The following is a 25,044-nucleotide window of genomic DNA, read 5'->3' as shown; positions in this document are numbered from 1 at the left end:
ATACCATTCTCCTGTACTGCATCCTGATAGTTTTTCTTTTTCTTACTTTGCAGTGACAGAAGCAGAGGCTTTGATCACAGGTGGTGAAAGCAGCCACTTAGCAGTTCAGTTCCATCTTGAGTGTGCCTATACGTTTTTGTGTTACTATGAGTATAAAAAAGCTAAACAGTGTTTCAATATGGCTAAAGATATAACGAAACTGCAGATTAATCTTACCGGTAAGTTTTGCTTGTACCGTCTATGAGGATAGTTGGTTGCACCAAACTAACCTGTGGCTTGTTGGTTTGTTGTTTGTTTGTTTTTATGTTGTTTTGGTTTTGGTTTGTTTGCTAGTTTTGTTTTTTGTGTTGTTGTTGTTGTTGTTTTTTTTAACATATCCAAGTAAAAAAAGAACTAGATTTTGAAAAATCTTGACTTTTAGCAGGTAGAACTTATTTGTCTTCTAAGAATTAACATTGCTTGGTAAACAGAAGAGAAATATGCCACCTACTTACAATATCATCCCTAATATGGGTGTCTGAGTAGCTGTGGTATGATTCTTCCTCCTCATGTGTCATGTCAAATTCTAGGTCTAGTTGGGATTGCTGAAACTGGTGTCATGATGATTTTTTTTTGTTGTTTTTTTGTTTGAGGACACTTATAAAGAAGTCTACATGATGACTTGAAGTCTTTCACCTTTGATGCCACTAGCCTAGATCTACTCCACATAAATAGCTTTTAAAAGTCACTTCCAGGACAGGTGTTATCATAGGAAATAAGTGGAAAAGTCAAATTTCTGATGAACAGAAATACTGAAGATTCAATCACTATGGAGACTTTATAATTATTCTTTCAGAACCTATTATTTGAAGTCAGATACGATTGTTGCACTTGCAACTTTATTTAAATTTATATATATGGGACTGTTTGGTCTAGCTGGTCCTGCTAAGTAATCATAATGAGATAAAAAGCACACCTTTTATGTGTGAGAGCTTTGGTTGCGCCTGAGTAGAAATGCAAAAACCTTTATATGTGTGTGTTTGTTTGTTTTTCTTACTAGTAGAAATCACTAAGGAACTGAAACTTGCAGCCTCCTTACATATTATACCACTGTATGTCACTAGCTGTTCCTTTACATTTAGAATGGAGCTGCAGCTACCTATGCTTAGATCCTGAGTTAGTTTAATATGTAACTAAAAAAAACCAAACCAAAACAAAACAAAAAAAAAACCAAACCAAAAAGCTCACACACACAAAAAAGAAAAACACAAACCACAACTTTTGTGGAACTCCATGCTCATTCATTCAAAGGCTGTAAAGGTTTATTTTTAAAATATGTAATGAAAATCTTGTGGCATAATGTTTTTGTATAACCATGAATGAATTATATGCAATGGTATCTGATTAAAACATAGGAGTCATTTTCATATATTTGTTTGAAGGTATTCCATGCATTTCAATTGATCCTACCCATCACACATCATACTGGATGTGTGACACGTTCTGTGTGTGGCATGTGGTTTTGTTTAAAATTCACCTAAATTCTTCCTTTTTTTTTTTTTTTTTTTAAGTTTAAAATGTCAGTGCCTGTGATGGTATGATGATACTCAAGGTATACAAATTTATTTAACTAAGAACAAGTAAAATCAAAGTGTCAGGTGGCAATTCACTGATATTCTTAAACTTCCAGCTACATATTGGATTTTTTTTTTCCTGTTAAAGGAGGTCTTCAGATTTTGAATGAAATCTAACCCAGCAAAAAACCTCTTGTCTGGAGAGGGGGGAAAATGGATGAAGTAGAATTATTTGTGTATTTTATTACTTTACCAAGAGGTTATGCTAGTCCCAGAGAGAGTTTGTGCTGATATAGTCTCTTGGAAAAATGTTGTGAAACTCCTAAAAGTTCTGTGGTTTATGTCCATCCATCTATTAGAATAGTTATGAAGGATCTCTAATCTGAAGGCAAATGAACTGAACTAAACATGTGGGAATTGTTGGCATTCTAGACAAATTAATTTGACATGCGTGTTTGGGCTAAATGGAAGGAATGTTACATCATCAAAAAAGACTGCTGTAATGTAAAAATTCAACCTCTAGCAAAGACATTTATAAGGCTTTTGGAAGGAATTTCCTTTTTAGGAAAGGATTTTAAGAGACTTTTATTCTTTAATGGTTGTAAGCCTTACTAGTTGAACATTTTATTACGGCATGGAAATTTATGCTGTTCTTAAAGACAGAATTTAGAACCAATATTTTCCAAACTTATTTTAGAAAAGTGTGAATAAATCTTACTTGTTTTGGCTTCTGTACTTTAAGTCTCATTAATCCCAGTCTGTGCTGTATTCATCATTTATTAAGAAGCATCCTTATGTACCTCACAATGAGTCACAGCCATCAATAACTACACAAAACAATTTCCAGTAAAGAAGACTGTGGTCCTTCTTGCATATAAGTTTACTAAAATGAAGGATGGTAAACCAAAATGCATTTAAGATCAATAGATCTTGAGGATTAATAATGCTGAAGTCTGAGATCTACGCATTGTCTGCTTATTGTTTTCATGCCCAGTAATGCATCCCTGGGAACTTTAATGTGGAACACGAAGTAGAGTCTCTGTGTAGATTCGCTCTGTTTTGTGAGGAGATATGGTGCCATAAAGCGAGCAAATTTTTTCCCCATCTTAAACACATGTGAGATATATTTTCCAAATAAAAATGATTGTTTTGTCCCTGTAATAACAAGGAATTTGCTGCTTAAAAAAATTGACTGGGGCAGGGGATGGGGAGGTGTGCACCTCTGAGCATAAACAAATCACATCTCCTGGGTGGCAGCAAATAAATTTATTGGTAACCAGCATAACTTTGCAAGTGTTTTATTCAGCTGTTTAAGCAGTAAAACATAATAGGAAATGAATTACAGCATAATGTTTTTCAAGCATTATTAAAATTGGGAATTGAGTGCTACTGCATAAAATAAGTATGAATCATTACCCAGTATTTCTCTTTGTTTGTCAGTAAAGAAGAAATCAGTTTAAGTTCTGGGTTCCTGCTAGTTTCTTTCCACCTCCACGAAGAAAAGGGGGTGACTGCTGTTTCACTGCCTCATCCTCAGGCTTTTATCACATAAATAGACAATCTTCTTTACCTTTAAGGTTTTTTCAAAATTAAAATGAAATTAAGAACTTCACTTGATCTTAATTGGTTCTGCAAAAGCAACAGTAGATCAGCATTCAGTCCTCTGCTGCTGTTATTTGAGCGTTGTATCATAGGAATAATCAGCAAGCAAACCTCCAAATTTTATAGAGTAATTTTTAACTTCCTTTTGGCTCTGGTTAGGGTTCAGTTGTTTTAAGTTACTGTCCTGAAATTGTTCTGTGATTTCTATGATTGCAGCTTGCAAACAGATTGGTAACAAAGGAAGAATAAACATGGTTTTTCTTTTCAAGTCAGTATAAATGTCAATTGGCACCCTAAACACTAGTAAAAGTTGTGTGAGGATCCAATAAAGTTCTGAGGAAACAACACTGAGAGGCATTTCGCATTGTGCAATCTGAATAATGATTAATTCAATAGAAAGCCTTCACTGGTTTGCTGTTTCACTCTCTCCCATGTTACATTAAGAGTATCTTATATGCTGTATTACAATAACGTCCTGTCTGTGATCCTTCTTCATAGGTCTAAGTCTTCAAATGAAGATTTGAAAAATTTAAAATGGTGGCCTGTAAGATACAGTTGGACTTGATGATTTTAAGTCTTTTCCAATCTAAACAATTCCATACTTCTATATTATGGGATTTTCACTTGCCTAAGTGTCACCCTGTTGTCATTAACATTTAGCAGGCAAATTAAATAATTGTCTGTGGTTTATTGCTACGGAATAAGTAGGGAACTGATGGAACTTGATGACTAAGTTCTCAAGAGACCATATGGTGCGTTATGGGGAATTTACCTAAAAGTGGCTTTGCAAGACCCATCTAGCTGTGTTTGTATATGTAATATGTATTTCTTTGTATGTCATAGCTAGCAGTGAGAAGGTATGTACGTCACTGGAGAGAGATTAAGCAAATTATTTTATAGGTTAATTCTCAATGTGTTTCTCCCCCTTTTTTTTTGTGAGCAACTCTCTACTATATGATGGGTTTACTGGTTTTTAGTGTTCACTAATATGAACTTATATTAACTTTCTGTAGGTGCTTTGGGGAAGAGAACACGATTTCAGGAAAAATATGTTGCACAGCTTATTTTGGATGTCCAAAGAACAGATGAATGCCTCCTCCCTCACAGTGAACAGAGTCCAGCTCCAACATCTCTGGAAAATTTAACAAGGGTATGTATTTGAGAAGAACCACTTTAATTTCTTAAAATGAAAATGTTCTGAAGCTTTTCTTGGGTGTCTGCAAGGAAAAAGTATGTGATGTCAAGGAGAAACTTATGATTTCTGAAAGTTTGTGGAAAATATGTGGGGCAGTCGTTTGGATAATAGTGAAGGACATGGAGTAAAGCAACATATGACTGTCTACAGTGTGGCTACTCAGCTAAAAGCATGTTTGCAAATATGGTCTTCTGTGTGTTTTGTATGGATTTCTAGCGACTAAGAATGATGGATTTAGGAAAACAGGTGAGAGACAGACTTTCAAATTAGCCTGCAAGGCATCACAGAAATACACAGATTCCTAAGGACTGGCAGGCGTGTTTAGTAACAGTGTGAAGATAGGAAATTGGTCCAGGTATTCCTACCAGCATCAATTGTGCAAATTGCTTCTCCTGAGCTTAAGGATATACATGATGATTTAAATTACAAATTGCTCAACAATCACCGTAGTGTTTTGTTTTCATGAGGAGAAGTTCTGTTTGGGATTCAGAGTTATTTGAACTTGAAGAAGCTGGAAATAAATTGAGGCATTATGGTCCAAGATTTGTTCTTCAGCTTGGAAAGGTTATGCCTTGATGGACCTCCAGGTCAAGCAGGGATCTTAAGCAAAAAATCTGACAATCCTTCTCTATTTCTAAATTGAATGCATAAATATTTTAGGAATCCTAGTTTTGTTGCACTAGTGTGTCTTAGTGTTCTTTTTGATTTGATGAAAAGAGACTGATCGCATATATTTCACAACTTGTGCTTATGATAGAACTACATATAGCAATCAATTTAAGGATAGTGAGAGCTTGGGGAAGGCCCCTTGGTGAGTGTCAGACTTTGCTATAGACTTCAAGTACAACTTATCTAGAACTAAACGATAGGATGTGTTGTTTTCAGAGCCCTCAGCTGGGATATTGCATGACTGTTTTTTCCAGTTATTTGCAACTTTTTGACTGTATCTGATAAAGACTTCAGTTGGGAATAAAATAATGACATTGTTTCAGTAAGTATAACAATAGTGTTTTAGGCTGCAGATATAACTAGAATGAAATATATTATCCTTGCTAACAAAATACTGTATTCAGATATCCTTTTAGTGAACAGACCCAAAGCTGCTGAAGTAAGTTTAGTGGAGAGTTTGAGAAAGAAAATTGAGGTACTTGCAACCTTTAAACAATAGTCATGCTTATGTTATCCACAGTTTCCTACTAAACTTTAACTGAATGTATCTTGAAAATGATGCTAGAGAAAGTAAGTACGTACATCTACTCTTTCCAAAAGTAAAAATGTGATGCTAGAAAGGACTTGGGAGGTTTTGGCTACAGGGTGGGAAGTTGAATTTTCTGCAAGTCTGAGTGACTGTGTCATATAATTCTGTCATAAGTTACTCGGGCTGCCTAGTAAGGAAATTTAGGCTTTCCATTCCCACAGTCTGCTTGTGAAAAAAAAAAAAAAAGAGCCTTTTGTTTCTGCATTTTTTTTGTGCATCAGAAATTCTAGAAGATAATATTTGTAGAACCGTGTGCTGCTTTCAGGAAAACCCGAGGTATTTTAAGTTCAGACTCTTTGTTAACATAATCTGCAAGTGTTCTGTCACAGGTATCAGACTCGGCTTGACTAAATAGGCTCTCCAATTCATGTGTGCATTGAATTGCCAATTAAAGGTTTTGGATTTTTTCCCCTCTTTTTAGCATGTCTTTATTGATAATGTAGTATGAAGATACAAGTTATTAATGTCATTTTTCAGTGTTAACTTTAACAGCACGTCCTAGTGTTTCTTTTGCCAAGTCTGGTCTTGAATTTGTCAGCCTTGAGTGTCTTGAAGTTCTTTTTGCTAAGATCTGAGTTAATGTTATTCTCCATCTGTCAAAAACTACTGACAGCTTCATTGCATCTCTAAGCTTAGGGCAGATGCTTGATATATCTTGTAGGCATTTAAAATACTATTTGTGGCAAATGCATAGAAGCTAAGGCTAGAGATGTGCTGAGAATCTCCACAGAATTAACATATGCAGTGGAAAGCTAAAAGGCTTGTGATCATGCTGCAAAATTATTATAAGGTAATTTTCCTCCCCTCTCCAGTGTTCTTATTTTACGTCTGCCAATTGCAGATAATGGAAAATACATCCAAAGATGGGAATTGTCCTGGATGAGTGTAAAATTTCCTAAGGGACTTATAAATTCCAACAATTTGTATAAAGGCCAAGATAAGACTTGTCACACCTAGTTTTCGTCTCCTGTTTTGGAGTGCTTACTTCTGTGGTCTTAAAGTTCTCCACCTGTTATTGTTCAGTAAGATGACTGAACAATGTATTTTGCAATTAAGTGGTCAGTAATTCCATTAAGAATATAACCAATATATCAATGTGAGCAATTGCTGGACTAGTAGCTGGGCTCATTTCTGGTTGAGCACTCCCTGCTTCCCTCAAGCAGTTCTGTTATCTCAGATGATACTAGAAGGAAAACTATTTGTATTTCAAAATAAATACTTGAGACTGTAGATTCAAAGTTTTGCTCACAGGTCCGTTTCTGTGAAAGGAAAACTACAGACTTGAGGTGATGCACAAGGACTCAGTATGAAGTGATATGCTAAAATAGTTTGGTTAGCTTTAAAAAATTCAGAGCTGTCTTCATGTTTTGAGGGAATGAGAAATTTATTTTTATGTCTAGGAACGGAAGTCACGCTTTAAAACACTTAACATACAGCTGCAGTACAGTTGATCAGTATTCATGACAGAATTAAAGCACTTAGTGCTGTTTATACAGGCTAGATTTTAAAGATCATGTAGACCAGAAGCTGGAAATTTTTAACCAATTACCTTATAAATTAAATTGTAATTTATGCTACATCTAATGAAGTGGTATCCTTATGCTAGCATAGTGCTTGATTCTAAAATTATTTTCATCTGGAAGTGATAGATAATCCTTATATATGCTAATGTAGTAAGAGAAGAAAATGATGGTATTAAATATGCCTTTAAGAGTGGGAATATCTTCATTATCTCCATGAAATAAAATAAACTTATTTTCTTCACATTCTCTGTCAAATCACAGTTTAGTTTCATTTAAATAGTGATGAAATACTGGTGTTGAATGCAGATAACTCACTTGGAAGCATTTCTGTTCGCTTTTTGTTCTTCTCTTAAACCTCATTTTGACGTTGCCAATGGAAGATACTAAGTGGAAGCAGCTAGTACTTCAACATTGAAGGAAATGAACAGGAAGTTTGAAAAATTGCTATTACAAATCCATTTTCTGTTTTTAATAGATTGTAAAACCTACTACGGGTAACTAAAAACTAGTAGTATAATAATTGGTGTAAGGACTATTTTTTTTGTTTTGATTTGATATATTTTTTTTCCAAGGCAAGGAGAAATAGTATTAAAGCTACCTCCTTCTTGCTGGCAGCTGAAGTAATCTTTTGTTGTTTCCAAGCAACTACAAATTCTATGAACATCGTAATAGACACTTTTCAGCCATAGATCATTTTACTTTCTTAAAGTTAAATGACAGACAATGAAATTCAGGTAGCATACTTGTTTGTTTAAGGAGTATTCAGTTTAACTTTTACAATTTGGTCCAGAGGACATTTGATGGAAAATCTCAAGTACTTCTCCAGGAACAAACCTTTTCAGAATACCCCTTCAGGCCCTTACCAGGATGAAGTATCTGGAAGTGCTGGCTTGGTGGGGTTTTTTCCATCTGTGTTTCCTTAATATGCAAAACTTTAAAAGCAAAACCAACACAACAAAACAAAAAAGAGGGGGACCACTGCCCTGTGAAAGGAATTTAACTGTATTGGCAGAAGATGTGCTTTACTTAGTGGCACTTTGCTAATACTTAAAAACAAATCCATATATTCCAAGATGTCTGTGGTTGCTAGCCTGAAAACCTGAATGTTAGTAAAGCATTTTAATATTAATGTTTCAGCTTGTGTGTACATGTATGTATATATATATATATAAAAAAAACAGAGGGGGAAGTTGTTGATAATAGTATGAGCAACAATTTGAAAAGGAAAATCCCCTCCAGCCCTTATTGAAGTAGAAAATCAATATTCAAGTAAAGAGGTGTTCTAAATGCTGTTCCTCCTGCATGACAAGCAGTATACTAGTAGCAAAAATGCTTTGGATGAGACTTCCTTCTACTGGCTTAGTCATTTAGATATTCTATTGTAATCATGGTAAATTACTTTCCATTGTATCATTTTTTGGTGTTTGTATTATCCTTTTTCAAAGAAATCTATTTTTTTTCATATTTTGAATACATAGATTTCTGCACAACTGTTCCTATCTATTTTGAAATATTTTTTATCTTCCAACAGAATTATGATTTAAATGATGATACAGTGCTTAATGAGATAAAATTAGCAGATGCTGATCAGTACCAGGTACCTGATATGTGTGCAGAAGAGCTTGCTGTAATTCTTGGAATATGGTAAGTTAGTTTACAGTTATTAAAAAAAAAAAAGCGTCAGTCATTGTGATAATGAAATAATGAAGTGGTGTGTTGATGTGAGGTTTTTTTCCTTTCTTATGTAGTCTGGCTAAAATGCACAAAGATTTGCATTATATGTGATAGCATTTTCAATTATCTCAGAGTGAACATTAGTGTCCAGTTCAGAATTTCAGCAATATTTCATTAAATGCTATGTTGTTCTTTTATCCTGGAAAAGCTTCTTGTTCTTTGTGCCTCAGATTAATCATGTTCTAAATGTAAAATGGCATTAGCTACTGTATGATGATGACACTTTGGTACATTTTGGAAACATATTTCAGAGTCTGCAATGGTCAGCTTCCTATGAGGATCAGCCACATCTTTGAAGCAAAATGCTGCCCTGCTATTCACTGCAATGGGAATTCTTGTATAAATTCAGAGTTTCCGTTGCAAGTTAGAAGCTATAGTACAAAATCCTCATGGTTTTGCAGCTAAATGTTGGTTGGTTGGTTTGTTTGTTTTTCCTCATTTTCAGAAATTATATGCTACATGGGTTTTGGAAATGGCACAGAAGAGCAAAAAGCAGCTTGAGATTTGAGGATCAAGAGCTCTCTGCTAATGAATATCCTAATTTTCTAATACAAAAGTAGTTTTAGTATGACGGAGTGTTTATGTAGTTGATGACCATTAGCGCACAATTTTTTGTGTGTGATTTGTTTCAGAAGTGTTAGTCTGTCAAAGTAAAAATGGTGACTTTGATGCAGTATTCATCATTCATACCTCTCAAAGCACTTTTGTGGTCTGTGGGTTGCAGAATGAGGGCATCTGCAATACTGCTGGGGTATCTTGCTTGGGCCAGAAGAAGGCCAGGAGTCAACAAGCGAATCCTAGTTGCCAAGTGTCAGACCAGTATTTCCTGTGCAGAGGCATGCAGATGTTATAAGATCTGTCTTTGGGATAGGGTGACAGCAGTAACAGGCCAGTGAAAGGCTAGTGAGATAATTCAATGTCATGTGCTAACAATCACCATTTGACAGTAGTTCCTTTGAGGTGTGAGACTTTTTGTCTGTTTTGTAGCACGTTATAGTATTTCTCTCCCACCTCTCCCCGCTCACCAAAATTTTCAGTTATTTTTCCCCTTTTTGTCCTATAAAGTGCAGTGGAAGTCCTTAGTGGAGGTGAGATTGTTTCCTTTCATGTGCCCATTCCTCAGACTGCAGTTTCTTGAAGGGCCAGACTCTTGCTTGACTATAGTTGAAGTCAATTGTGAAGTTGCATGTCTGTGATTTCAGCTATGCCCTTTAACCATTCAGCCCACCCACTGTAATCAGGAGTTCATGAGTGGAATATGTATGGTGGCTTTGTATTTTCTTTATTCCCCAAGCCGTAAACTTTCTTTTTAAAACCACATCTAGATCCACTCTGAGGACAAAGGAGTAAACAGTCAGTTGACATATGTTCTTGACCCAGTCACTTTTAGTCTTTCACGCAGACTCAAGTCAAGGCAAAACCTTCCCCTTGCTGAGAAGCATTTCCATGCACACTTCATTTTTTAAGCCAAAATTGTCTTATATTAAGGTTATATCATCCTTCCTGCCTCCACCCTTCTGAAGGTTAATTTGCCTGTTGATCTTTCTCTTTTTTCTCTCTCTCTTTTTTTTTTTTTTATAATTAACAAAAGGGTAGAATTTGAATTTTACGTTGTCTGGCTGCACAGTACGTTTCTTGACCACAGTATGTTGCTTCGAAACCACCGCTGTCATGCTCTGAATAGTGCCTAGAAAACATCTTGACTGTCAGCTCTGTGTGTACATTATAATCAAAGTGATATGTAAGTTAGGCTTTACTCACGGCAAGAAGCTCATTTAAGGAACTAAAACCAACCAACTGAAAAAAAAAAAAATCAGCATTTCTTCCCCATAGGAATGGTAAATGCCTTTCAGTAGGTGGGACAATGTTAAGCAACTGAAACTATTTCAGTCATAGATGGAGTCAAGATTTTATATCCAACCATGTTGTGGAAATCTAATACCTCATATAATAATTAATAAGTTTGCTTTAGTATTCCTTTAAGTTTCCAAAGCAGTCCTCACTAGACTTTGTTTTAGGTCTAGCATCACCTAAATAGTATCTGTTGTTGACTGGGGTTTTCAGCAGTGGATATTATTTCTAATACAAATAAACTTTTAGAGACTGACTTGGTTTCCTGAAGAAAGGTAGCCTGCAGGTGAAGAAAAAGGGTAAATGTGAGCAATGTTTTTCCTATACATTTCACTGTGCTTGTTAACACTTGTTTTAAAATATATGTCACAGAAATGCCCTTAATTCAGCTGAGATTTTTATAGCTAAATAATGCTAACTCAAAATCAGCAACATGCAGAAATATTTGTGGATAGCAGAACAAACAGAAAATCGTTATAGCTTTTGGAAAACACTTAATTACAATTACATACTATGGAATTATCTAAATAGATGTAATGCTTCCTGCTGTGAAGTAAGTTTCATTTCAAGTAGGTTACAATGATCAGATGGCTAAACAAAGTACTGTTACAGCATCAGTCCAAACATTTTAATGTCCTTCTCACCAATAACATTTTAAGAGGATATAAAATATTTTTTCAAGTGTTGAAATATCTCATACCAGCTGTCTTTACAAAAGCCCAGGCAACATCTACTGCTGTATGCCAGCTAGCAAATAACATGCATCAGCCTGAATCAATTAGGTATTTTGTTTGAACCTTTCTCTGTCACAGGTAAGGAAATAACAACTTATTTATCTGTAGTCCATTTATATGAAAAAGTAGCAATGTAAACTGTACCCAACAAGTTCTTTGTGGCATCTGTAATTTAAGGCAGTTTCCTTTAAAGTGTTCAGCTATTTTGTTTCTTTTCTGCAATTTCCTTTTCTTGCAAATACTGAACAGTCTGTAGAACTAAAAGAACATGTTTCCCTCTTGTGATAATGAAACTGTAGCTACAACAAAGTGGTGGTGGTGGTGGGGAGAACACCCCACTCTACCTCACTTACCCAAAGGTTTCCTATTCAATCATAACCAAATTTTGTAGTATCTGTAAAGGCATAAAGTGTCCAGTGGTGTCTTCACATTATCTCACTGCAGGAGTAATGCAACCTAAAGGAGATATTAAAAGAAACTCCTTGGAGTACAGAAGCATCACTTAACTTGGACCTCTTTAATATCTTCTGTGAAAATAACTAGTCATGATGGTATAAAATTTACTTTATAGTCTTGCCTTAAGACTGTGGCCAAAACTTTGTATGGAGCTTCGAACCAAAATTTCAGAGGCTGATGGAAAATATATTAAAGTTCCAATTAAAAAAAAATAGATATTGCTATAGGAAATTTTAAGAAAGCAAAGAAAAATGACCACTGACTGGTTATTTCTTAGTCTTTTGCTGTTTCTCAAGGATCAAATCTGATCACAATAGTGTGTTATGCTGGAGGTACCTCAGATCAGTCAAAGACTATACACCAGTCTTCAACTGGTAATAAAAGCTGGCTTCCTGATGCTTTCCTTATACAGTAATACATTGGATAATAATAAATCATACAGTTTACAAAGTGAGCTGTGGAAGCATACCTGAAACAACTGCATAAGCACTAAGTAGCATTAGGGCTCAAGGATTTTTAACAGAATCAGCAAATATGAGCTTTTGAATCAATTAATTAGAAAAATATCCTAATTACATGTTGACAATGGAAACATCATGGGAAACTTGGGTAGGTGAATCAGGAAAACATCCAGCTACTTGAAATGTGAGAATCTGCTATTAGCTGGCTGGTTTTTCTCTAGTCAATGGAGAAATTAACACCTGCAGAGTATGATTTATTTCACTTCAGACACTTATTTTATGATGGACTGAATCACTCCCTACATTTATCTGTATTCTCTGAAGGAAGCATAAGCAGCTACATTAAAGGCCTAAATTTTACATAGTTAAAGGTAGGTAAGATGGATTGTGTACTTATTAAGATTATATGTATGACTGCAGCCTTCTTTGCACTTTATAGCAAAGTCATGCTATATAGCTTGTGTCAGAAGGATAAGGCAATGGCAAGTAAAACAATGCTTTTATTTTTTATTAGAGAGTGTGTTCTCTCTTCTAAGCTACTGCGATTAAAAAGGTTATGTTACACTGACTATGGAAGGCCAGAGCTTATACATGTTGTGCTATGAATGTAAAAGCTACAAAATAAAATCTTGGACAGCATTAAAAGTGATGAAGAATTTTCAGTTAAATACTTTTTGGCACTCTGGTCCATCTTTACAAACATATGATGTAAGTGTAGATTATTATTATTTTTTTGAAACAAACCAGTTACAGGTGCCAGACAGTATAATGATCTCACCATGGTCAGTTTATGGATGTTTAAAGTAAATGCTGCAACATATCTTGCTGTGCACCAGGACATACAGCTGTGTGAAGAGATTCCATGGGGGAGAAGAACTTCTTGTCTTGCTGTTCAGAATACTCACATAAAACACATGAGTCACTTGAAATACCTTTGTGAAACTTTGAAAATGCTTGTAAAGTGATCAGTTTGTTGGGTTTGGTTTGGCTCTTTTTCATTCACAAAATTAACATAGCTGATGAAAGTGCATTGAAATACTCATAAAATTGCATATGTGGAAAGTCTGACCTATCTAGTCATCATCTATTTCATGCTAGTTAACTGTAGTTTTAATTAGTTACCAGGGGAACTTGGATTCACATTGTCTGAACTTGCAGAGAGGTAACGTAAGCAAACAAAATCTCTGCAGTTGTCTTCATCCATCTGACTTTATTCTTTCTCTTTCAGAGTAGCTGTGAGCAGATACTGCAGGGTGAATAACAACAGGGAAGCATGTGTTGCGCCCTTCTCCCAAAACTTTCCCAGTCTCTAAACAGTGATTTCCTGAGCCTCATCTGGGTTTTTCGCATGGCAACCCTCAATGGATCTCTCAAATATTTGTTGTCTTCCACTAAGCCCATGTAAATTTCTGACCTTGGTAGCATCTTTTGGCAAAGGCATCTGTTTACATACTTTGTACCTGCTGTTCAAAAAAAACCCCCTCCTCCGGGTAGTTTGGTTAACTGTAGCTTCAATTAGTGACTTAACTCACTTATTTCCTGACAATTTGGAAAACCTCTGCAGTGTTCCTCTTTGGTTAGTCCTAGCATAATCAGACATTCCATTTGTAGAAGATGTTATATAACGCATAAAACATTATTCATCATCATCATAAAACAACAGTCAAATCTGGCTGTTTCTGAAATTCTTCCGATACTGACTTACTGCTTTTGAAATGAAGGGTCCAGAACAGAACATACAATACATGGGTGGACAAACAAAGGCTTTATGTCCTATTTTATGTAGGCTTTATGTTACTGATTTGTATGTTTTATGTAGTATATCCTAGTATGTTATGCTCTATTACTTTCTTAATTAATTGCTCACATTTTTATTCACCTTTTTAACAGCTGCCTGGTATGGAGCTAGTGTTTTCATGCACCTGCAGTACTCAAGAGTTGCTCCTGAATAGAAATGGTCAAATTGGAGCCTATCATTTTTTGTGAAGCTGAAACTGTGTTTCCTATTGTGCAATGCTTGGCATTTTTATGTTATTACCTTTTACTCTTTTCTGTAAGTTCTTTCTGCAGCTCCTTATTGTCTATTCACATCCTTTCTTCAAAGAATGTCATATCATTTGTGAGTTTTCTCACCTCACTATACATTTTCCTGTTCTAGTTTTTTTTAATTAATATTATAGCACATGGACTACAGCACACAACCTATACAGGATTACAGTGCTGACCTTCTCCATTGGGATGGCTGACTATTTGTCTCATACGATTTCCTATCTTTTAATCGGTTACTGGCCTTTGCCACCATGACGTTCCCTCTTTTCTCATGAATGCTCCATTTCTTTGAAAGCCCTTCCTGGTGAGGGACTTCTTAAGAAAATCTTAGATCTAAGCTGGTTTCATCAACCAGCTTGTGTATATCCTCATGCTGGTTAAACCTTCCAAAAGGCCCCAACAGGTTTGTAATGCAGGATTTTATTTTTTTTTTACAGTAGCCTGGCTGACTCTCCCCACACACGTTGCATTTGCTCAGGTGTCTCTAGTCCTGTTCATTGATACAGTCTCTCCTTACTTACCTGCAACATATGATGTGCTTACAAGCCAGTAGTTACACTGATCTCCTGACATCAGTTTTAAAGCCTGGCATAATTTTTGTTGCTTTCTTATTTTCAGGCACTGAGGCAATTTCACATGAGTACTTGCGCACTGCTTTTACTGTCTCCCAAAACTCACTTTCAACTTTTTGTCTGAATAGTATTTGGTCCTCTTAACTTCTCAGCATCCAGACTCTTACCATGTAACCTCTTTTGCGGCTTTTTGATTTCAAAAGGATTATGCTGTCCTGTAATTCTCTCCCTTACTCAAAAAGGCTTGGTGGTGAGAATTTTATTATGTTGTTCTGCAATGAATTCTAGTACAATTAATTCATAAAGCTTCCCTGCAATGGCTTTTATAGTAGGGCTATAACATAGTTTTGTGGATTCTCACTATTTTTGTCCATGCTGCATTTAGCACTGCTTTTGATGAACTTGGTTAGTTGCTCCGTAAACACTTTTTGGATGCATTAATGATGCCTTTTAGAGATATTTCATTTTTATTTAATATTCCAGAGTTTTTGATCCTTTCTGTATTCTGGATTTTAGTACAACTTCAGCTATTTAAAGGACACTATTTTATTTTTCATAGCTTTCTTTAACATTTGTTAACTTTCTAAATCAGTACTTAAAAAGGAAATATTTAGTCATAATCCAAAAAGGGATACTTTAGAGTGATTGCTATTAATTCCACTGTTACAAAGATTATAGCTAATTAAGTCCAAAATTATATAGCCAATTAGTTAAACTGGATACCTTATCCATTAGGCTGCCGATGTAGATTTGATTAATCAGATTAAAGAATTAGTTCTAAGTTGTAAGCTATTGGCAGTTAGCTTTTGCTGATTTACTAGAAAATATGTTTTTGTCCTCTAGAGTAGATCTTACTCTAAGTTTCTGTTTTATCTGTCTATTTGTTTTTTCCCTCTTCTATTTCATTCAACTCCCTAAGACTGGATTCAAGAGCAGACAGAAGGAGCTTTGCAAAGCTGAATGATGTGGTGATTAGTGACTTTATATTGTTATGAAAAGATGCTTGATTCATAGATCTTACAGCAAGAGATCCTAAATTGTGCTCTCATTTCAGCTCCTGAAGTTCTCTGGGGTGAACCGCTTAACCTGTCCTTGAAATCAGAGCAAATACAGGGCATAGAAGTGAAATATTCATAAAGTACTCTGACGAGAGCTAGCACAGCCATTAAAAATGCTTGAAACCAAGCTACAATTCTACTCTACATTCAGATTTAAAATATAGCTTTAAATTTTATTTGATTCAGTATTGAAAATCATATGATGGTTTTTTATTTCTGACTGTTCCTAGGTCTAGGCCGCCTTCTGCATATACCGTACCCCTGATTGTCATGGTAACAGTTTTCCAGAGTGTCTTTTAGGTTTCTGCAAGTTTGAAAAAATGTGTTCTGCATAGTAGTATTCTAAAGATTAAATCAACATTGTTTTATTTTATTTTATTTTTCTTTACAGTGTAGACTTCCAAAAGAACAATCCAATACACAAATTAACTGAAGAAGAACTTCTGGCTTTTACTTCAGTAAGTAACTTATCTGGACTTAGTAAATGTGTTTTCATTTGATGTTTAGATTAAGTAGCAAGCAATAAACTGTCAATCACATTAATCATGAAACTGTTTGTAAACCAAATTTGTTTTAGCGCTCAGTCATTTCATTATTTTCTTTTTATTTCAAGAAATCAAAGTGATGCTGACATTTAACCCAGTTTTGCAGCATCATGGAGGATAAGCTTGACATCTAAAAATTTAATTTTACCTCAAAATATGCACAGAACATTCTTATATGTGCCTGTTTTAGTTTTTATTAACTACATAAATTAGAATGTAGTATTAAATGAAGCATTTTTACTCCTCCTATGGTACTAGTGTTGAAAGTGCTCTTCTTTGAACAGTGTTTAAGTGAAGTTCAAAAGGAATTTCAGCTTTTTTCTGTCAGATTTATTCAGTTAATGTATCAGATGTTCTCATTAGACATGTTTCTTCCCAGTTCAATGGCTGATTGGCTGTAGAACAATTCTGTAACTTCCAAAGAAGCCTGGAAAATTCTAACTCTATTTTTTCACTGCAATATAAAACCCAATTTGCCTCCTTCCTCTATCTTTTCTGGTTTTGTGTGTTTTTCAACAATAATCTGTGAGGGTGGGTGAGTGGAGGAGGAAGGCCAGTGATTTTGTTGCTATTTTTGCTTACTTTCCACAATATTAGAGTTCACCTTTGCTGCAATAAAGAGAGCTTGCTCTCCTACCCAGAGACCCTTTTGTGTTGTAGCGCATCTGAAAAAGTAAGTTCTTAAGAGTTTGCAAATAGGATCTCAGCAAAAATCCCTTTGATGTCAGTTCAGATAAAATTTTATCACCAACACTTGCAGTTATGTGAAAGGACTATGGACAGTAATCTAAGGTTAACTATGGTAATGTTTTGGTTTGGTTCGTTGTTTGTTATTGGTTGGGGAGGGTGTTTGTTTTTGTGGTTGTTGGGGTTTAATTTGGTGGTAAAAGGAAGTTCCATCTGTAAAAAAAAAAAAAAAAAAAAAAAGAAAATCCTAATCTTTTTACTAGATACATGAATATAAAATACGGGGTTTAAAGTAATGTTTGCTTAGGTCCCTATGCTAAAATAGTACATGTAAGATCTGTACAAGGCAGCTGAGTGAATCGCTGCAGAACAGTTTAGCAGTTTGATTTATGTAGGTTTCCTATTTGTTACTATGATGAACACAGCACTTTCTTATAATATACTCATAGTTTCTGAAGTATTTTGTTTTGAACTGCAGTACTGATTTTTTTGTTTAAAAGGTGGGAATAGAGAGCAGGAAAAACTTAAAATGTAGAAAACATGAGACTGTCCACTCTCGCTTTGTAGTAAGTGAAGTGCCTAATAAGGGTATTCAAGAATGGTGACCATTAAAGGAGAGGAAAAAACTTACAGAAAGAATAAATATGTATAAACTAAGGAAATGCATACATAGAAATGGCTACGGGAATGAAAAAAACTGGTAAACTGAGTACTGCAAAGTTGGGGTTTTTTTAATGGTGAAAGTGTTAGAGTATAATTTTTTTTACAAAAATAGTGTTAATGCAAATGTATGAAATTTCAAGACATGCAGATAACTTTGTATAAACAAGTGCTGCCATTTTTGTTGTTAAAACCTGCTTCAGTTTTCCCACTACCCACTATTGTCTGCATAATTCTTGGGTAGAAATGCAACCATTGTGTAGCTGAATTCTGAAATAACTTCTCCATATATTCTATCTTTGAATATTAAATCGAGTGTTACTGTGATAACAGAACATCTTTAACAAGATTGGCCTTACTCCTGTAGTGATGTACGTTCCAGAATCATGACCCAGGAGTGGGGTATAGTTTTAGCACTTGAATTTTCAAACATTTAAACACACTTTGGGTTTTAGAGCAGAGGAAAATAAGTCAAAGTGGCACATGTACTAGGCAAAAAAGATAATCAGCTTTGCTGTCATCTTTGATCTGATGTTGCCTGACAGATCGTTTTACCTATTCTCTGACAGGTAAGAGATCTGTTGGGTGAATTCTTCATAATGATGAGAAAATTAAGCTGAATTTTTCTGCCATCTACTGGCCGATTCCTCAAAACTCACAGGAGAGCTGATGAACTTGCTCCTTAAATATTTATCACCTTGACTGTGAGGAGCTTATGTTTTTATTTATCTTTTTATAGAGCTTCTGCAATAGCTACAGCATGTTTCACCTTTGTAAGATCAGCAGCTACTACCTGGGTGGATCTCCAGAGAAAGACAGCTGAAAGATACCTGTAGGCTTCCCCATCACTTTGAGCTTTGAGTAGCAAAAAAGAATAAACAAACAGGAAGGTAGATCTCACTAGCAGAGCAGAACTCAGTGGACAACAGTGACTCAATGAAGTAGCTGGTAGCCTAAAAATTAGAGGAAATAATATATTTCAGTATCAGAATAGTGTTCTTTTAAGCTTTTGCTTATTATTTCCAAATTAACTAGATGTAGGGACATGATTCAATCTTACTATTATTTTCTCTTTTGATCTTGACCTATGCTCCCAAGACACAAACAAGAACAAGTATATGTGGCATTACCATCCCAAATCTGTCCTGGTAACTGAAAACAGGAATTGGATATTAGCTTACGTAAGTGCTTTCCAATAGAGGCATATTTTGTAGAGTTTGCACCCGAGCCTCAGATTGCAGTTAGTCACTGCAGAATTTCATGATAAAATCTCTGAGCTCTTCTGCATCTTAGCTCTGAGTCACCAAGGCAAGCAGATCTGTTGCTGTGCTCCCTGGCAGTAGGGATGTTCTGTATGGATGTTAACACAGCCTTGGTCCATACAGTGTCTGCCAGCTAAGTGGACTGCAAATGTTATCACTTGTATTTGAGGTGCTTACCAAGCTTTGGTACTACTTAGTGAAACAGGCTAATAAGCTCTATATCAATGCTGCTCTAGTAATTTCTTTAGCATCACTTAAACTGCTGTGTGTGTGTGTGTGTGTGAGCAGGCATCTTCTCAGCCTACACGTGGATTCCTAAATCTGCAGGCTGGTTAGATGGTTGTCATGCATTCATCTGATATCTGCTGACATTTATGTTTCCTGAAGGAAGGTGGAAGGGCAGGCACTGATCTCTTTTCTTTAGTGACCAGTGACAGAACCCAAGGGAATGGCAGGAAGATGTGCCAGGGGAGGTTTAGGTTGGACATTGGGAAAAGGTTCTTCCCCCAGAGGGTGGTGGAGCACTGGAACAGGCTCCCCAGGGAGGTGTCACAGCCCCAGCCTGACAGTGTTCAAGAAGAGACTGGAGAACACCCCTAGACACATGGTGTGAACTGTGGGGTTGTCCTGTGCAGGGGCAGGAGTTGGACTTGATGATCCTTGTGGGTCCCTTACAGCTCAGGACATTCTATGATTTCAAGGTAGCTACGGAAACTAGAGAAACTGTAAGGCTTTTAAAATCAGTTAATTATCAAGAGATCCTCTTGCTTTGGATACTGCAAAACAAATGCATGTGACCTGCAGTTTCTCTTATGCGGAGACAATTAAGGTCCAGTTGATATGAGAAAGGAAGATCAAAGTAAAATCAAGTAGATGATGTGGTCCTTCCTTATCCTAGGTGTAGTTTGGCAAACAGGCATTCTAAACTCCCTTTTATATCTGCAGAAGTTGAAAATGACTAGATTTGTAAGAGAGATATATATATTTTAAACAACATAGCTTACAGTCTTAAAAATAACACTATTACGTCACTATTAGTCACTGCTTGTTGACTGCAGTCAAATACAATAGGATTGCTGCTTTTCATTTACTTCAAGTCACTTCGGCATAGTTGCCATTGTCCTAAACGTGCGAACTTTTAAAACTAAGAATTACTGTAAATATTGCTCATTTTTGAAGCAAGGCATGAAGGCGTATCAACTCCTTTGTACCTGTGCCTGTAGTCTCCTTGGCTGGGAAAGCTCCTCTTGGTACAGTAACGTGGACTTCAATGCTTGGGGTTTTCTAGTCAAATCTGTTCACCTATCATCGGCAAATGGAGTACAGTATCAGAGTACATTAAGCTATTAATCTATAGCTGAAATTAGATACATTTTCTTTTTTTTTTCTGCCTATAAATTGTCGATTTGATATCTTTACATGAGAAGTAATGTAGCTCACGTGCACTTAAGAATAAATACAAAATTAAACATTTGAATTTAAGGGGACTTAAATATTAATTTTTTTCACACTTAATGGTTTGGGGGGAAATGGTAATATTTTAAATTCTATTATGGAGCATTTGAATTCATGAGAAAGCTAAAATCTTATTTAGAAATCAAATATCACAAGATGCTTCAGAAATGCAGTTATGCATTTGATATTTGGCAAACTTTCTGATTTAGCTAACTGAATATTGCATTTAAAAGCCATTTTCCAGAGAGGAAGAGGACAGTAAGCCAGTAGTGAAACCCAGTGCTTCTCTTTTAGAATTACTGGTTTCTTAGAATAAACTTTTTTCCCCAGAGCTTTCTGTATAGGAAGTATATGATGCAAGAAACCAAAGAACTAACTCAGTGCTGCTTTCCGATGGAGGTTTTGTAGTTTCTTTTACTCCCAGCTCCCGAAGATAGTTTTGATTCCTTATCCTATCTTTAATTTCAATGGATTTTTTTAGTGTAAAAATACAAATGTGAAGTCTGCTGGGCTTTATGTTGGGGAGTAGTTTTTCCCTAGAAGTTCACAAGTAAATCACTGATCTCTGTGTATCAGTGGCCCAAATACTTTTGTAGAAAAAAAAAACTCCTTTTCATAAATGAGTAAAAGTATAATCTTAAAATAACTTGTATTAAATATTTGCTGTCTGCATTATTTTGAATAGGTAATGCAGTTAAGACAATATACCAAAGAGGAGGTTAAGCGAACAACACTTATATAAAAGTGTACGTGATATTTCAGTATACTTTTAAAAATAATTTTTTTACAATTACATTTAAAGCTTGGTAAAAGATGTCCATCGTGTGAACATAAACTCTAGAACAGGAAACATAAAAGCATTTCTGAAATGTAAAAGAGTTCCAGGAGCATATGGAAGCTCCATGTAACAACTGGTAAATCTTCCCTTATGATTTAATGTTAAGATTATGCAATTCTTGTAGGGAAATAGGGGAAGGATTAAATGCTGGATGGTGTTGCATTTTTCTTTTTCAAAACAGAAAAATGTTTTTAACAACACTAATAAGATTAGACTGTATAATACAAGTTCTTACAGCTTTAGAGAAAGTCTATGCTGTACCTTATAGTTTACATACTGGCGAGGCAATTCAGTGTTTCATAGTCTAATATGACACTCCAAGAGGTCATCCAGGATCAAGGAGCTGCAGCTGGTCCTTAATGTTACCCCTTCCATCTGTCTTAGCCCTCACTTTGTCCAGGGGAAATGGGCTTTGTGGTAAATGTGATGGGCACTTAACTCAGTGGGGGAGAATATACCTTTTTTCCCTTATTAGTGCATTATAATCAAGGGATTTCAAGTGGTAGGAACAGTGAGGAGAAAGATAACCAGTAACTGTGAAGAGAAGCCTCTGGCTTTGTGCTTGACACGTCTTATCCCCATATTTGTATCCTTTGGAATCCATAGAAGATGAGAATGGGAAGAGAAGGGACCATGGAAAATTTAGTTGCCTTGGTTTGTTATATTCCTGAAACTTCTGTCCTTTATGTGAGGGGTAGAGCAGCTCGTTTCTTTATTAAAGCAGGAAAAGGAAGCTCTGATAGGTCTTCTGTCTATCAACACTTTGAGTAGGTGAGGATATCTTTCTTAAAAGCTACCACTCTTTTTTTCCTCTTTATTTTGCTTGGAGTACAAAACTTAAAAATTGTTCACCATCTTCCAACAAAAATACCTGATCATTCTGAATTTGTTCCAATAATGTCATGAAGGTCAGATCGAGGACTTGGAGAATGTGGAGGGAGTCGGTCAAAATCCAAGGAATACTGTGTATTCCAAAGATGGACCAGATAGGAAGCCTTCGTGTCCTTTGTTTTTTCCACTGTGCTGAGCTACTGATTCCAGAGACTGTTTTTACTAAGGAATTTGAGAATGGTTGGACAGCATTTTTTTTCGTCGGAGGGGGGCATTTGTTGAGTGTAATAGAAACCGATGTTGTATGGTAACTGAAAATCACAGCAAAATATTATAGTGCACGTTTTATTGAGAGTGTGTGTATATGCATATATGAATATTGTTTCTGCTTTTCACTGTAGGAACGGGGCTTTGGGAGGAGGGAGTTGGAGGTTGGAAATGGAAATGCTTTGTTTTTCTCGTCTTTTCTATGGCATTTGTGATATTAATGTCAAACTAGGGAGCAATCAAATCATAGCATATGATATTTTTAACATTAAGCCTTTCTGTCAAAATCTCTATAAAACTAACATGCCAGTTTGGTTTCTAAAGAGAAGTTGTTTATATAGCTTAAATAAAAGCAGCGCATTTTTCTCTGCTGAGAAAATGGTTGGAGTTTTCTTTATGTTTTATAACCAGCAAGAGTATTGAAAAGCTCATTAAGAGTGCCATGTGTCTCTGCTGCTTTAACTTTCATGGCTTTATAAAAAGTCTCTTTCAGTTCTTTTCTAAGCTGCGCTGCCCATGTTGAATAGCCTCTGTTGCTTACGAGATTATAACACTGCAAAGACTTTCTCTCAGCAAAGTCCTGCTAACACTAGTAAGACTAAGTAGATGAATTCAAAGCTATTCTGTTTTCTTTTTTCTGTTTTTTTTTTTTCTTCTAAGCACTTTTATTCAAAAGTCTGAATCATTTTCCAGGAATGTCAGGATCTAAACACTTACTGCTAATTTAGTGCATGTATGCTCCCTGGCCCATCACACGCTACTGAGAAATCAGATTGAGTACAGCAAAAGAGAAAGTACCCCTTTCTAGACTCAACTAGATTTCTTGGAAGCTTATTCACAAAGCATCTGGTACTTATGTTTACAATGTATTGTGGATAGGAAATGAACCTAGTGTTGTCAGTTATTTTTGCTGCTGTTTTATGCGTTTCTGTGTTTTAGGGTAAAGTAACTGGGTGCTGTAGTACATGTGTTGCAGGGCAAGGGGGAAGCTTGCATTCCATTCCAAAAATGGGATTAAGTAACAGTCTATTTGAAGTTGTTTTATTTTACAAAATATCGTATTTCAACATAATTGACACTTTTATCCCTTTCAACTTTGTTCTCCTCTGTGGTCTACATTCTTCCCTGAGTCCATGGGATCCACAGCTCTGCTTGCATCGTATCTTACAGGAGATGATTCCTGATTTATTGTGCGCCTTTCTGAGCAGGAAGGAATTTGGGATAGCCTTTCCTAGTCTGCTTTTTCATATAATTTGTACAGAGTTACTCAAGCGATTGATTTTAGTGGTCTCACTGAAACCGCAGTGGTAAGAGAACATGAAAATCATATTTAAATATTAATAGATTATTTGCCCGTCTAAGGGTTTGAGAAGTTAAGCAGGCAAATTTGATGACAGTTAGTAACATTTTTTCCCACAGCAGCCTTTCTTCTCCCCCTCCTCCTTCCTCTTTATCTATCAGCAGCTCACTTATTTTTTCTAGCAACCTCTCTGACAGCCAGTTGACATGTCACAGGCTTCCCTTCCCCCTCTTCTGTCCTTCACCAGTTATAACTATTATAATTTACTTCAGCAAGAAGGATTTCATGGCAAAAAGAGAATGAAATTAACCCCCCTATTCAACAAAATGCTGAGCTATCATCTGAAGGAAATACGGCATTTTCACTACTCTGTGTAGTGCTTAATATTCCCGTTTTGAAAATATTTCAGTGATCAGCTCAATTCATATGATATCAGTACTAGCAGTCACTTTTTTTTTAGTCATTTATATTCTACTGATAGGCCTGTTTGGCTGAAGAGGGGACAGATTAACTTAACAAAGGGGAAATCCAAGTCACCCTTTTTTCAAAGTAAATTTACATTTTTGTTCTTTTACCATGAGTGAGGAGGAGTTATTCATAAGGTTTACTTAACTGTCCTGATGTCTTGCCCTCATCTCCTCTGCCTGGTTTTAGTATTGTCCCTTCATTTGTTTTGTTTTTTTTCCCTGTCTATTCGGGTTTATGAGCTCGCCACTGTTTTTTCCATAGACTGCCAGTGATACTTTCCGTTTATTTGGTCTATCAACAGCCTCTGGAAGAAAACTGCTTTAAATACTGCTGCCCTCTGATACAGTGTAGATTCTTACTCTAACAGAAACTTTTATCTGTACTTTTGAAATTATAACTTCAGGACAAATATCCATTTACAATAATTTTTTAATTATTTAATTAAAATATTAAAAAATATTAAATTTTTTTATTTTAAATTTAATTTAAATTTAATTTAAATTTAATTTAATAAAAATATTAAAATAAAATTTATTTTATTTTAAATTTAAATTAAATTTAAAAAATATTAAAAAAAATTAAAAATATTTAATTTTTAATTACAATAATTACAAAATGTTTTCCTAACACAACATTTATAATAGCAGCCTAGTCTTGCTTGTTCCATAGCATCTGCAAAAAATGA

The 25,044-nt window shown here is 35.5% G+C and overlaps 1 protein-coding gene across 1 annotated transcript in view; it reads left to right on the top strand.

Annotated features, from left to right (window-relative positions):
* The window catches only part of TTC27 (tetratricopeptide repeat domain 27), a 125,901-nt gene that overhangs the window by 24,513 nt on the left and 76,344 nt on the right, over positions 1-25,044 (top strand). The window contains exons 6-9 of the mRNA XM_065835803.2: positions 54-218; positions 4,169-4,305; positions 8,663-8,775; positions 16,438-16,504. Coding sequence (XP_065691875.2) covers positions 54-218; positions 4,169-4,305; positions 8,663-8,775; positions 16,438-16,504 — 482 coding nt within the window. The remainder of the gene's footprint in view (positions 1-53; positions 219-4,168; positions 4,306-8,662; positions 8,776-16,437; positions 16,505-25,044) is intronic.

Source organism: Patagioenas fasciata, chromosome 3 (assembly GCF_037038585.1).
Source record: "Patagioenas fasciata isolate bPatFas1 chromosome 3, bPatFas1.hap1, whole genome shotgun sequence".
NCBI classification, from domain to species: domain Eukaryota; kingdom Metazoa; phylum Chordata; class Aves; order Columbiformes; family Columbidae; genus Patagioenas; species Patagioenas fasciata.
This window is presented reverse-complemented; position numbering and strand designations above follow the sequence as displayed.